We start from the raw sequence: 16323 nt of genomic DNA on the forward strand, positions 1-16323 counted from the left end.
ATTTGATGTGGTTACTTATGCACAATGTCATCCACTAGCCTCACAAAAATGATTGTCATGCTCCATGTAAGGGCATTTGCTTGCTGTTTTTCTTACTTTAAATGATTATGATTTCTGATCATTGGTTTCAGTTTTAATTGCCACATTACCATGTATGGTGTATAAAAGTAAAGGCTTTGTGATACATACTCCAAACAATACATTCTAAAGAAGCAAAACATTTTTAAAACAATGGCAACAAAACACTATCAACACAGTAGCTAGCCGAAACCGGTTTGGCTCAGTGGATAGAGCGTCGGTCTGCGGACTGGAAGGTCCCAGGTTCGATTCCGGTCAAGGGCATGTACATTGGTTGCGGGCACATCTCCTGGTGGGGGATGTGCAGGAGGCAGCTGGTCGATGTCTCTCTCTCATCGATGTTTCTGGCTCTCTATCCCTCTCCCTTCCTCTCTGTGAAAAATCAATAAAATATATTTAAAAAACAAAAAACAAAAACAAAACACAGTAGCTAAAAAGTGAAGGAAAGGACTCCCCAGAAGTTGCTGAAAAGAATGTGTCTTCTAAAGTGAAGCCACTCCACATTCAAGGGATAATATGATCGTGAATAGATTTACTTGTCTGGATTAACAGTGGGCAGTCATAAAATGTAATCATGTAGCCCTGACAATAATTATCCATGTACCAAAGACAAGTATGAACGAGCCAATATATTCCAAGTGATGGTTATTCCATGGTCCCAGCCACTAATTCCTGCCCAACGCATTTGTGTCATTAACAAATAGCTACTAGAAAATGACAAAATATCTTTTTGTTGTTGTTGTTAATCCTCACCCAAGAATATTTTTCCATTGATTTTTTTAGTGAGAGTGGAAGAGAGAGGGAAAGACAGAGAGAAACATCAATGTGAGAGAAACATATTGATTGGTTGCCTCTTGCATGAGTCTCAACCAGGGTTCGGGCTAGGAAGGAGCCTACAACCAAGGTACGTGCCCTTGAATGGAATTGAACCCAGGACCCTTTGGTCCACAAGCCTACTCTCTATCCACTAAGCCAAACCGGTTTCGGCTGATGCTACCATTTTTCAGATTAGCAAAATGAATTGCTATCTGGCAGGCCATCAAGATGATCCATTATTATAAAAACATATTGGAGTTGTTTAAAGATATGTTTTTAAATTTTTTCTATTAGATTTAAATATATTAAAAATTAAAATGAAGGTTGAAACATTGCTTTAGTTCTTGTGTTATGATAAGGGAATTATTTGGATAATCGAGTAAACTAATTTATAAGGTACCAAATCAACTTTCTAACTATATTAACAATACAACAAATTATGATTAACTTTTAAGTTGATAAAGAAATGAGGAAATGGCAAAATGTGGAAAAATTTAACTTTTGCTAAGCAATTCAATGATACCACACATTAAGCTTTATCAGGAGGAGTTTCAGAATTCTCAGTATTAGATATTTGAATCTGCTGCTTAGTTCACTGACTTAGGACAGCTTCTAGACTTAAAAAAAGATGATAATTTTGTAGATATCCTGTAGGCAATTATCATCATCATCTCATTATGACACAAAGTTATTATTTTTATGCCGAGTTTCATTCTTATTTAAAATTTTATTTATGAAGCTACAATAAGAAATATTCTTATTTCTTCAAACAAAATGTCACATTATGAATTATGTAACAAAAGATGATCTTCGGTGAATCATAAATTCTAACTTTGTCACTTACGTCATTGTCCTTAAGGACACAATTTTTAGCTGATGACTGAATTGAAAGTTCTATAGTTCCCCTGTTGATGATTAATGGTATGGTAACGCTCAATTAAAACTTGTTAACTATTTTGCTTTACCTTTATGTAGATCAAATGTTAATCATATTTAGTTCTAAATTTAAGGAAGATGTTTAAATGTGTTTCCATAAATCAAATACATCTTTTTTCTATTACTTTTTAGATTTTAAAAATTTTCTAATTGTTTCTATTTCTCCTCATAAATAACTATCTAATTATACCAAAGTATTTTGGTTAATCAACTAAGCACTAGAAATAAAGAGGAATCAGGAGGCTAATGATACTTAATCAATGGGCCTTCATACAATTATATATTTTGTAATATAATAAAATACAAGTGAATCTGTTATTCATAGAGATAAAAAATAAATATGTAAGCCAATGCAGGTCAGCAATTGGATCTCTCATAAAAAGAATTTTGAATTTTGTACATATTTTTGACACAATTGTCACTCTCTTGGGAATTAAGGGATTTGTGAGAATGTCTATGTAGGCTGCTTAATTTCAACTCTAAGTATTTTAATTAAAAACAGCCAATGCTTTACTATCAGTGAAGTAGAAACAGCTCAGAACACATGTTGGATCTATTGGTAAGTTGCAGAAAAATTGTGTTATTCCTACACATCCTTTATCTACTTAATTTGATGACTACTAGTACTGTATATGTTTGCTATAACTGCATTGTCTCTGATTCTTCTTTTTTAAAATATATTTTATTGATTTCAGAGAGGAAGGGAGAGGGAGAGAGAGATAGAAACATGAATGATGAGAAAGAATCATTGATCAGCTGCCTGCCTTCTGCATGTCAGGTGCCCTGACTGGGAATCAAACTGTTACCTCCTGGTTCATAGGTCGATGCTCAACCACAGAGTCATACCAACCGGATTGTCTCAGATTCTTAATTCTCATTTCACATCTACCTAATAATAAGATAGATGGATATAAATAACCAAAAAAGGAAAAAAAAATAAAGGCTCTGTTCTAATTTCTAGACGTTTATGGCCTGTAAAATAAGATCATTGAAACTAGAGAATTAAATTTTTGCTTGATATTTAATGGTCTGCAAATGTTCAGCTATGGGCAGAAGAATCAAAGAATAATACATGTTTTCACAATATTTTATAAAGTCAAAGGTCAAAATGTCACCTAAAATAATATACATGATTTAGATCCCAGGTGGAAAGGAAATACAACTCCCTAGTTGAATCTACTACTCTACAGCAGATGTCTCAGCATAACTTTGACAAATATGCAAGTATTTCTCTTCTCTCGAGTTCTTTTAACATTTATTCCTGTGAAAACAAAACCTCAGCATCAGTTTGAATACACTGACTCCCAGACACTTCAACAGAGTGACGGAAGCTCCCAAGAAAATGGACTTGTGTTTGGAATGTTAATGGCGGCTGTGGTGGTAGTGGTGAACAGTTAAACAACCATTCCTGCGGAAGGAGGACAGGGAGAAGGATTTCTCTGCTTTAGAATATGCACAATGAAACCACAAGAAAATATGAAGGTGTTTTCTCTTTCTGAGTGCCTCCCCCCTTCATTGAAAATGGAAACACCGAGGATAAAGCGACATAGAGGCTTCCCCATTGGCTTACTTGGTCGCTAGGATCATCTTTTTTCTTGCTGTCTGTTCTTTCTGTTCCATATGTTGTCTGGCAAGATGCTCTCCTACAGCTTTGGCTGGAAACTCTGTCTCACAAGTGTAGCCAAAATCCCGAGCCAAGTGTAAAGCCTCCCCTGTTGGCAGACAATAAAAGTCAGTTTCTCAGGATTGACCAAACTCAGGAAGAGAAATGCCTTATATTTCCTCAAGCCTCATTCCTGGCTGTGGTCAGACGGATCATTTTTCCTGTTCATTCTAAACAATCCAAGGACAAGGACCTTTGGGGGGCTGCGGTAGGATGGGTATGATGAGGAGAAACTGAGGAACAAAAGCTACTTACCAGGTAGGGGTATGTGGAAAATCAAGGGGAAAACCCAGAACCACAGTCTAGGAGTTTTGACTCCCCTTGAGGTTCTGGCCATTTGGACAGACTGACATCTGAGATTCAGGGGCCTTAGTTAATGCCCTTGGGAACATGCTTCGTGGGTATGTCATGTTGTTGCTGCTCAACCTACAGCCCATTCTCAGTATATCCCAAATATTCAGCTATCTTTTCCAGGGGACCTATCAAAATATTGGCAAAGGGTCTAAATGATTTTTCAAAGAAGCCGGAACACTTTGGAAAGTGAGATAAAGGAATTCTATTGGTTTTATATAAGTATGTTGCTAACGAGAGTATACTGCATCATTATAGTAGTAGCATTATCAGGCTTTATGGTTAGCTTCAATACCTTACAGCACTATGTACAATGCTTCTTAAGTACATTACAAAATATTTGATGCTTCATCAGTATGATAAAATCATAAATAACTTTGGGTCTTTCATAAAATCTTAAACCCAAGTACATTTTTAAGAAATGGGGCAAAAATGGTTTATTGGTAAAGATTTGCTGATGGACTTCCGTCTGGAAAACAACAGTATTTTTAAAGCTCAATCAAGCCAACTCTTACTCAACCATTAAAAACATTTAAAAGGCAAGTTTTCACTACCTACTTTGTTCAAGATACAGTACTAGGTAAGAGTAATAGGGGATCCAAAAGGACATCAAAGATCATCCCTGTTTATATGAAGGTGACAATCATACCAAATACTAGTCGCAGCAATGACAACAAACACAAAAACACCTTATTAGCACTTTATAATTTATATTGCACATATAGAAGTAATATCTATAATCTGTACATGTTTGTTGACATAGTTGACATTATTTATAATACAAGCTATTGTCTTACAAGTATCAAATGAGTGTTAGAGATAAAATGTTTCACGTAAGTTCAAAGGAGGTGAAGGTGATCTAACAGCCACCAATCAAATGTTGCCATGAAAAATTTTAAAGTCAGGCTTGATGTCCAAATCATATGATGTTTGTATGGTAATTAGCCAAAGTAACTGTCTAAGATGTAATGGATTTAATCCTGCTTTATACTCATAGAATAACACAGTAGTGGATAATTTAATACCAGAAAGAAGTAAAAATGGTTAATATTATTATAGAGTAGGAATAGTGTATAGTTATACAAAGTAAATATACAAAATAGGCTAGTTAATATTAATGAAATTTTCATATATTTTGCTCAGTTAATATATTCATTTTTTCTGGAAATGAGAAATAATCATTTTTTAGGTTGGGAAACTCATTTATAATTAAGGACAAAGAAAATTACTAATAATAGAAAACAGGAAAACACTTTAGGATAATATAAAACTGAGAAAATATAATCCTAAGAGTAATTTTATCTTAAATTATTTTTGGACACCTTGCCTTTTTTATAACTAAAAATGCTACAGGGGAAAAAGGTAAATAAATTCATGAGAATTTTTTTCAAACATTTTAATTATAAAAAATTTCAAACATACTGTAAAGTTGAAAGACTTTGACAGTGAATTGCCATATGTCCACCCTTAATATTTTACTTGCTTTATCAATATCCACTCACCTTTCTTTACCTCTACTCATTCATCAATCCATATTATTTTTGATGCATTTCAGAGTAAATTATAAACCTCAGTATACATCTCCCTAAAGACTTCAGCATTATGTAATTAAATCGGTTCAATATTTGTTTATAGTCTTTTCCTAAAAGCTTTTATCTCAAAAGTTTTCCCTGATGTATATTAATGAGGAACAAGGCTAAAAACTATTGAATGTTGGTTTATTTCTATGATTTATACCTATTGAGTAAAGAGAAACTGGTGAGGGTTCTGTCCTGTTTATTTGACAGAAAAGTACATTTATATGCAGATTAGTTAATATCTTGATATGAAGTTTCAATGTGTACAAATATTAAACAAGCATTAAAATTAGACTCATATGTATGCAAGTGTGTTTAATTTTTATTTATGTTACCAATAGACACTAATGTCATTCATTCTTTTTATCCATTCAATGAGTGTTTAACAACTTTAAAAAAAATTATTATTTCTGCAATATGAGAAGTCCTGTTCTAGGTCTTGCAAGAGTCTAGTTCAATACATAGTATAAATATTACCATGAGGTAAACACGTTAGATCAGACAATGTTTGGTGAACTATCCCATCATGATCCCTCCCTACCCTCTGTATTCTGTTTCAACGCAGCTGCAACATATAAATCTTAGTTAAGATTTTTATATTCATGTGCTACAAAACATCATTCTCTTTCCTCCATTTTAAATAGAAAGGTGACATAACTAAATGGGAAGGGTCTCTATACCGATTAGTCTGGGTACTGCTAGTTATTGAAGGACCGCAGTTTTGAATAACACTGCAATGTACAAGCCATATTTTTAAAGTGCTTAATACCAGCAGTTTATCACCCTAACCAATTAGGGGAGGAAATGTGTCCATATTTGGCAAAAAAAAAAAAATGGCACAAAGATATTTTCTTAAAAGGATGTTGTAATGGCATATAGTATAGTCACTTTTGCAGTTCTGGCCCATTTTATGCAGAGCTCTCACCGTGTGGTCGCATTAAAAACAGTTTGACTGGAACAGCTGCTATTTACATTTACCCTGACAGCCAGATCCTTCCTTCCTTAGTTCTGTTTACTGCTTCCTCCTGCTTGTGATGTAACATTGTTACTGGATGTACAGTGATGCTACATCAAAAGAGGTGGCAAGTGAAGACACTCTGCTATGTAGTTAAAATGTGTACATCATGCCACCAAAGCTTTGTGTGTTGAGGACCCAAGAATGAATGAGGAAGTGGATCTGTGAATTAAAATACACATGAGATTCAGTAAGGATGGCAAATCTATAGTTAAATGCTGTACAGCAGATATATTAGAGTCAACAGGTTTAAAAAAATAGAAATGTCAGGATCACAAAAGCATATGAATAATTGGCTAGGTTATTTGACTGGCTTGTGAAAATAAAGCTCTACAAGCATCTCTGTCTCTGTGGTGGATCAAAACGCCCACATGGGCCCGGCTGGCATGGCTCAGTGGATGAGCCTCAACCTATGAACTAGGAGGTCACGGTCAGGGCACATGCCCGGGTTGTGGGCTCAATCCCCAGTAGGGGGCGTGCAGGAGGCAGCTGATAGATGATTCTCTCTCATCATTGATGTTTCTATCACTCTTTACCTTTCCCTTTCTCTCTCTGAAATCAATTAAAAAGAAAACAAAACAAAATACACCCACATGGACAACAAGCAAGTACAGTAACTTATGGTGAAAAGTGTGGTCCATAAAGGGCCCAAAACATTTTCCTGTTTACCCACATAGGCATTCACAAGTACAAATGCCCCCACCTTATTTCTGTGTGAGACAAGGTAGAATGCCCTGGTTCTTCTATTTTTCCCCCAGAACAGATTTAAGCTATTCCTTTATTCCAGTGCACTGTGCCACTTGACAACCAGTCCCCCACACCCTCTTTACTTACACAACCGAACACTACACTAACTTTAGCAAGTACACCCATTGCATTTCATGTCATTCCAAGAACACTTGAGAAGGAGGATACATTTTAGGAGGATGGTTTGGGGACTGGTGTTAATGCTTAGACAGGAGTATTCTAAGTGCAAGGCTTTAGGCTCTATGTGGCTACACCACCACTTCTAAAAAAGTGGAAACCACGAAGGAGTATTCAACATTTCAATAATAACAGTACCACTTGATGGCACGTAATGAGTAACTCTCTCAAAAAGCCGACACAAGTAAAATTACAGAATACGGAAGAACATAAGAAGAGGGTTTGCTCCCTGGTTTCAGGGCACTCATATTTCCCACTCACAAACAAAAAGTGAAAAACGAAAGAAAAAATTAAATGGAAATAATTGATGCCTCCTGGAAATAGAAAGTTAATGGGAAAATGTTTTCTAAGGAAAGCTGATTGCTCATTTTGTTGAGATTCTTGGTTCCCACAGTATTTTACCAGAAGCAGGTCTAAATGCATTTTTAACAAAAAGGAAATACACTTGATTTTCAACTTTTTATATGGTCTTTCAGGCTTATTCCTTCTTTTAAAATTATTGTATTTTAGGGGAAAGTGTACTGAAGGCAACTAAATATCAATGTCTAAAACTAATTTGTACTAAAGGACATTTCTACATTGTTATTAACTAGATAATTCTTACCAACCATCACTATAAATATTGCCTTAAAAACAATTTAGGTTTAACTTAGTATTGCACTACCCAATGTTATTAACTAAAAGGAAAAAATTCATATGTGTCAATCCCAGTCACATATTTATGATTTCAGTCTTATTTACATGTACTGGGAAAGAGCACAGTTAAGTCTACCTTTGGGATTATTCAAGAAAGTATCTATTAGAAAGCAAATCTGAGAATATGTTTAAACCTGGATATTACATTAAATAAATTATCTTAAGCCCTGTCTGGTTAGCTAAGTGGTTAGAGCATTGACCTTGGACCTAAGGGTCACAGGTTTGATTCCAGGTCAAGGGAACATACTTCAGTTGCAGGTTCAATCCCCAGCCCCAGCTAAGGTGTGTGTGGGAGGCAACCAGTTGCTGTGTTTCTCTCATGTCAATGTTTCTCTCTTTCTCCCCCTCCTCCTGACCTTCCACTCTCTCTAAAAATCAATGGAGGAAATATCCTCAGGTGAGAATTAAAAACAAAAAAAAATAAATTATGATATCCAGCTACAGTGAACCCTAGAGCTGCAGGACAAAGTTAATATATCTGTTATAGGTTTCCCCAAAGTATTCTGAAAGCAATGTACTCTGCAACACTATATATCATACAGTGTAAAATATAGACAGGTGCCTTATTATGTAGTAGTTTCCCTAGCTTAATGATGATTTTGTTTAAATGCCAACACTTAATTTTTCAAAGAGATAATTTTGTTCACCATTCCATACTTGGCACAGCATCTGATTCATAATAAGTACTCAGTAAACATTTGTTCAGTGAAAAAGCTTTGAAATATTTTTTGGTTAATTGAAATAATAGTCTTGTGAGGCACCCTTCCTTTCCAAAGCATATAGTGAAAATTGGTAGAGCAAAATAGAATTGCTACAAAGAGCAAAATATATAGCAAACCCATGGAAATAGAGTATATCATTATATTAGTAGAGCCACTTAATAGACTATAGTTGAAGGCAGTGGTTTTCAACCCTTGCTACTTCCATAACCTGAGAGTTTATGGTTTATGTGTCTTTTAAAAAATATATTTTTATTGAGAAAGGGAGAGGGAGAGATAGAAACATCAATGATAAGAGAGAATCATTGATTGGCAGCCTCCTGCATGCCCCACACTGGGGATTGAGCCCACAACCCAGGCATATGCCCTGAGCAGGAATTGAACCATGACCTACTAGTTCATAGGTCAACATTCAACCATTGAGCCACTGAGCCACTCCAGCTGGGCTATGTCTCTCTTTTTTTTTTTTTAAGTCGGGGTTCTACCCCATATCAGTTAATCTCTGGAGTCAGGGCATCTGCATTTTTTGAAAGCTCCTGCAGTAATCGCAAGCCAGTGTTGAGAACCACTGCCCTAAGGGCAAGTATTATGTAGGAATTGACTATATGTCTCCCCCAAATACAAGGAATCCATGGCTTATTCAATGGGAAGGCAGTCATTACAGAGCTAATATTAAACTGTCCATGCTATATCTGGGCTCTTGTATGAAAAGATCTGTCTTATTATTTGGCTGATATAGTATAAACTCTAGAAACAAAAAAGAACATGTGATGGTAGAAGTGGAGATAGCAATACTAGGAAAACTAAGTCATCAATCTATTGAAAAAGTATATTTGTGTAGGGAGATTTCATGTAAGATGAAGTTGGCTTTTCATACAAGTGAGGAAAAATGGATTATCAGCACCCAGGATTGAGACATACTAAATCTTTGGTCTATCTAGACTTTGTTTCATTGTTGGATGTATGGTATAGATACAATTTTATTTTATTTTTCCCCATATGGCCACCCAGTTGTCTCAACACTGGGTGTTGGTAATCCATTTTTTTCCTCACTAGTATGAAAAGTAAAAAAAACAACCACAAAGTAATTAGAAGATAACATGGGATCAAAAAAGGCCTTTTAAAGCATGATAATAAAAACTAAAAGCCATGGAATGGAATAGATGAGAAATATGATTATATTAACATCCAAAAGTTCTGCAGTACATAGACATAAACAAATCAAACAAACAAACCAAACAGACAAACAGCAAACAGATAAACCAAAGCCAGGAGTGGAGAAACTTTACAATTCATATCAGAGACATACAGCCAATTTTTCTGATATATAATGAGTATTTATGCATCAATGAGGAAAATATACAAAATCACCCCATAAGGATAAAGTAAATGAACATAGAGAAAAGCTCATAAAATTTTCCTAAGAATATACTCAACTCATCTTCCTTCATAGTATAGGTAGCCATATATATATATATATATATATATATATATATATATATATATATAATCAATCAAATTAGCAAAGATTAAAAAATTGACAGTACCCTGCTTGGATTATAGTAGAGGGAAGTACTATCATATTAATACTTCTTACCCCCATTGCAGATGGGATTCTAAATTTAAAATCACTATGGAGAACAATCTTCCATAAGCTTCTGAAATTACAAATGTAAATATCTTTTAGCCCTGTAACACATCCCTAAAAATTTATTGAATAGATATGCTTGCACACCTAAAGAATTACTTACATTTAAGTTTGAGGTTACTCATTGTACAGCACTATTGGTAATAGCTGAAGATTAAAAACACCTATATGAAATTCAGTAGGGCACTGGTTAAATAAATTACAATGCACTCGAACAATGGGATACCATGAGTGTTTTAAAGAATGGACAACTTGTAATCACTGAAAGAAAAAGAACACTAAGATAAGATGAGAAAAAAACTCAACAAGCAGAAAGCGTATATAGTAAAAAAACCCTTGCATATATACATATGTCATTGGAAAGGAATAGAGAAACCGAAGACATTTCTTTTCTTCCAGGAGGGGAACTGAATGATTGAGGAACAAAGAAAAAAGGAGGTAACTCACTATATATTCTTTTGCAACTTTTGTATTTTTTACCATTTGTATAACTTATCTATTTAAAATTATATGAATTCAAAGCAAACTTACTCTCAGGCCCTGTTCTTACATTTAATTCTAAACTCAAACATCGGTTGTAAATTAAAACATGAGCAATTCCAATACATCCACTGCTGCTCAGTAGGAGTTAGACAGCAATAATAATAATTGCAATTTTATTAGAACACATAGGAACGTTGATAAATGTGAATATTGGGAGAAAAGCAGAATGGAGTGCTTGAAAAGCATATTAGTTGAGGCATAAAGTTTGAAAGACAGTAATAGAAAAAAGAAAATGAAATCACAAGGAAAATAATGCAGAGACATGCCTTTAGTGAGCATTACAGTTTACAACAATGTGTAATAAGCTGGACCAAAGGGGGCAAGGGCAGGCCTGAGCCAAATGGGCTTCAACACATTTGCCTTTTCTGCCACAGTCACCATGAGTAGAAGCAGGAATGTAAGGATACTCTGAGCACATAGTCAAACACAAAGTCATATGCGTAGTAGCCTATTTCCTCTGCCTCAACCTCTTCCCCCTAAAAATGAATGAAATCATAGATTCGGGTAATATTAGGAAGTAAGTAAATGATTTAAGATCATCTGAGAAGGTGTCTATTTGTTCATAATATTGTATGATACAATCTCTGTTTCATTGTGATCAATTATTGAAAATTCTGATAAACACTAGTTCTTACTAATACCATTTATCAAAGCAGAGTCTCTCAGATAGAAACTATTCTATAACTTAGAATAAGAAATTTACAGCCCGGCTGGTGTGGGTAGGTGGTTGAGCATTGACCTATGAACCAGAAGGTCACGGTTCAATTCCTGGTCAGGGCACATGCCCAGGTTGTGAGCTCGATCCTCAGTGGGGGCCATGCAGGAGGCGCCGATCAATGATTCTCTCTTATCATTGATGTTTCTATCTCTCCCTCCCTCTCCTTTCCTCTCTGAAATCAATAAAAATATATTAAAAATAAAAAAAGAAATTTACAGATGAAATAATACCTATTGGCCTGGGGGGGGGGGCACTTTCTGAGACCTTGAAATGAATGTGTAACACAGGCTTTACTAGCATTACTTTATTGAGCCCAATTCCATTGACAGCCGTGAAATGCACAGCCCAATGCTAGAGCGTTTGTGTGCTAATGGGACACTGGTGACCCTCATGATTGAGGTGTTCCAGGGGATTGTCTGACTAAACAAGCACCAATTAGAGTTATTATGACAAAGAGTCAATTTATTATCCTTTTGATATCATGTACAGTTTTAGAAGGAAGCTGAAAATCTTTATCCCAAAGGAAGGACAATGTGGGAATGTGATTCTGGAATGGGTAGTGGAGGAGTTATTTGGGGATGATAGTCCTTTCATACCTATAATTGCCATGAGTCCCTGGAAACTAGCCTTAAGCTCCACAGTCCACTAAACACCCATTGTGGTACCTATATAAAGGCAATGAGACTATCAGCTTTGTTCTCAATCCATGAGAAGAGCAACTGATGGTAAGCATGCCCATCAAAATTCTTGGCAAAAGAATGTTAATGTTTGAAACCTAGAAGCCTCAAGCAGTGAACAATACCTCTTCTTGAAGTAAAAAGCCATGAACTAATCACATATCAAGCAAATGTGATGTACCTCCACTTGCTATTACCTCTTCTATGGGAAAGAATTCCTTGTCAAGTTGGTTGTTCTTTTCCTTTGTTTCCTGGCAATGCAATTGCATAGGCTCGGTATTAAAGAAAACAGAGAAATAGCACCAAGTGATAGCATTCCTTTCTCTTACCCTTTTTTGGTTTGTTTGGACTAGAAAAAAACGATTTGTAGAGTAATCTTATAACTGAATGAATGAATGACTAACTGGACACCCTATTGAAACTACAAGAGACACTGTTGATAATCAGAAAAGAGGAACGAACCAAGATGTAATGCCATCCTAAATTCGGGTGACTAAGTAGTGTCAGAGGCTTCAAGTGATGGCCTGCAGGGATCAGGCCGAAACCAACTCTCCGACATCCCCCAAGGGATCCCAGATTTCGAGAGGACGCAGACCAGGCAGAGGGACCCCACCAGTGCATGAATCTGTGCACCAGGCCTTTAGTAGATTTATAAGAAAGCTGATGGACCATTTTTGGTGAATAGAAATCTAGATTTTTAAATTTTGGGGGGAAAAAAATCTAAAATGTTGCTGGCTTTTACAAAAATGTTTGCTTGAAGAGGAAAAATACTACCCAGAGACATGATTAATTCAAAGCTTTATATTCATACCAACTGGTAAACATGGTGAAGTTTTAATTTACCACCTAACACTGCACAAGCAAAACAAACCTGAGATAATAGAATCAGACCCATGCTAGCACAGAAAGAATAAAGGCCACAAAAGTACTGAAGAGAAGCACCAACTATTTCAATATCCCAAGAGATTGATAAACGTGAGTTGGGTCACCATTATTCTGTATGCAGCTGGCATCACCCAGAGGATTCCAAGGACTCTGAGCCTAACACAGCACATGGCATCTTGCTGGCTGGAAAAGAGCCATCAATTTTCACCACTAGCCCAATTAACCCTATTTTAATTTAGGTGGAATGTCCTTGTTCTTCAAATGTAAAGCTCTCTTCATGTTCTAAAATTTGTTGTTGTTTTTTTTAAACGGTGGGTCATGACCCAAGATTCAACAGTCTTTAAATAAATTTAGTGGGATTACAATCAGCATTTAAAAAGGAAGCAAATATATGGAATAGAATAAAAATATCAGAAAATATAGAACTTAAACCTCAGAGGGAGGGTAGGGGAGGGTGGAGGTAAGGGGGTGAGGTGAGATCAACCAAAGGACTTGTATGCATGCATATAAGACTAACCAATGGACACAGACACCAGGGGGGTGATGGCATGAGTTGGGGGGGGGGGGGTTTGAGGGGGACAATGGGGTGATAAGGACACATATGTAATACCTTATTTAATAAAGAAAAAAAAGATGCAAAAAAATTCTGCTTCCCGGCAATTGTCAACAGTTTGGCTCAAATAAGCTCACAAAAATTAAAAAAAGAAAATATAGCACTTAGTGTGTGTGTGTGTGTATGTGTGCGTGTGTGTGTGTGTGTGTGTGTATGTGTTTGTGTGTGTGTAGTGTGCATTTGAGGATCATAATGTAATATGTAGGTAGTTGAGGAATGGAAAAGGTCCCTTTGCCCCTAACTCTCTTTTCCTTGGTTCCATCAAAGTGCCTGGAACTCAACAACAACAAAAAAGATATATTTCTCTACACCATTAATATTTTGGGGACTTCAAATGTATCTAATTAAATTGAGTTGTATCTGGGAAGAATAAAATCTTAAGTTTCATCAGCAAAGATTGATGTGACTCCTCTGTAAGCAGAGACCAAATGAGTAGAACACAAGTTAGGCACTTTTGTGATAGGAGAGGCAGCTGAAAGAGTAGATGGCAAGACCTCGCGATCATCCTAGGATCTCACATATTTAACCTGCATCCTCTCTGTTATCATCGATTGACGATTCCCACACAGGATACTCCAGTGCTTTTGGCTACTATAAAAATCAATAAGAAGAATTGTGAATATACCCTTTTATGGCTCTTCAGTTTGTACTGCCCAGTATATTCACAGACACCGTGGAGAAAAGTCTTTCTTAAGGCCTTTACTTTTCACATCAGTTACAAATTTCATGAGAATTCATAGCCAGTCCATCCTACGTGGTGGAAAGGATCCCGGGAAACAGAGCAGTGACCCTTAAACCTCATTATAAATCAGAATCACTGGGGGTGTTTTTAAAAAATATAGATGCCTGGGCCGTGCCCTCCGAGAATGATTTCAATTGATTAAGGGGTTCGGTCCAAGCATTTTAAATAAACCTCTCAGCCCATTCTACTGCAGAGTTGGGTGTAAGAACCAATCAAGTCCCACTATCCTATTTGATTTGATTCCTATTACATCTCGAACAATTGTTGTGTTAAATGGCTATAATTTTAATGATGGTGTCACTTTTAAATTGAGCAGAAATGTCTCCTTTTAGAATCAACACATTAGTCATTTTTTCTACTTTGCCCTTCTCTCCAGCCCCCCCAACCCATATGAGTGGATGACTAGTCACCTCCTTGTACCATATGTCATCTTTCAGTATCAACTCAGTTAAGCAAACACAGCACAGCTAGAGACTATAGTAACAGTAATACTTAGTGAATGTCAATGGCCAATAACATTATTGTTGTAGTTGTTATTATTACAATTAGAGAACAATGCAAATATAACGGTTAACAGCAAAGTCACCAGAGCCATTTTGCCAAGACAAATGTCAAGAACACGCTACTTCACAAAGCTGTACAATAAGTGGTATGTATTGGTAATCGGAAAAATACAAGATGCTTTTTTTTGTGTGTCACTTACTTTTCACCTCCTACAGCGCCTTCTACACAGGTGAGCAACCAATGCAAGAGAAGTGTCACAGGAGTACTTAAGTGACTCTTGGAAAAAAGCCTCTTCGTTCATATTGAAAACAATAGCATTCTGGGATACAGAATTCTCCTTTAACATTCAAAAGCTCCCCCACAAAGTTAAAACGAATCTTCAATAATACCTCTTCTTAGAAGAAGATGGAATGAGAATATGCAAAGTTTAGTCCTCATAGAAGAAACAAAAGAAAAACGGGAAAAAAATAACTTCTGGGAACATATTTCCACCTCTGTCTCCACCCCACTGGTTAACCTTAACTTTTCTGTAACTCTACCCATAAACCATGGAACTGCACAGTACTTAAGGAGATAGATGTCTGCTAGGATTTAAATGATGTCTTTTCGGGCTCAGTATCATGCCTAGTCCCCCATGAACTCTCTTTTTTTTTAAAATTTTTATTGAGGTATTATATGTGTACATATCTTACCATTACCCCCCCCCACCCCACACCCACACATGCCCTCACCCCCATGAACTCTTTATAAAGAATTATTATTTAGCCTGTAGGTCATGTTGCACTGAGTTACAATGATTTAAGTCAAATTGATCTGAACTCCAAAATAAACAATGACAATAGTATAGCCAATTTTTGATGCTGATATTTAGGGCATACTTGTTAAAGTACCTAAATCTTCTATTGTTGTATTCTTCCCTATTATTGCTGAAATCAGTAAATTAAATAATGTTATGAATTATCTGATCTTTATATTAAGTGTAATTTAGTAATTATTAAGATGAATTGGAAACTTCACTTGTAACTGTTAACTATCCTGCTTAACAGTGTAGACCAGCGATTTTCAACCGGTGTGCCACAAGAATTTTTAAAACACACAATACCTGACTATTCAGTCAAGGGCACTGACCTCTTTTTACCTTAGATTGTCAAATTAATAAAATGACAACAGCCAACACAATAATAGTCGTCCGGTGTGAATGAACCAACATTATGCCTA

General features: G+C 35.9%; 1 protein-coding gene across 2 annotated transcripts in view; it reads right to left on the minus strand.

Annotated features, from left to right (window-relative positions):
• The window catches only part of TFAP2D (transcription factor AP-2 delta), a gene marked incomplete at both ends in the record, with an annotated part of 52342 nt that overhangs the window by 20396 nt on the left and 15623 nt on the right, over positions 1-16323 (minus strand). For both annotated transcript variants that reach the window (XM_079780657.1, XM_079780656.1), the window contains one exon: positions 3401-3542. In XM_079780657.1, the coding sequence (XP_079636783.1) occupies positions 3401-3542 (142 nt within the window). The remainder of the gene's footprint in view (positions 1-3400; positions 3543-16323) is intronic.

Source organism: Cnephaeus nilssonii (assembly GCF_951640355.1).
Source record: "Cnephaeus nilssonii genome assembly, chromosome: 9".
Taxonomy (NCBI): domain Eukaryota; kingdom Metazoa; phylum Chordata; class Mammalia; order Chiroptera; family Vespertilionidae; genus Cnephaeus; species Cnephaeus nilssonii.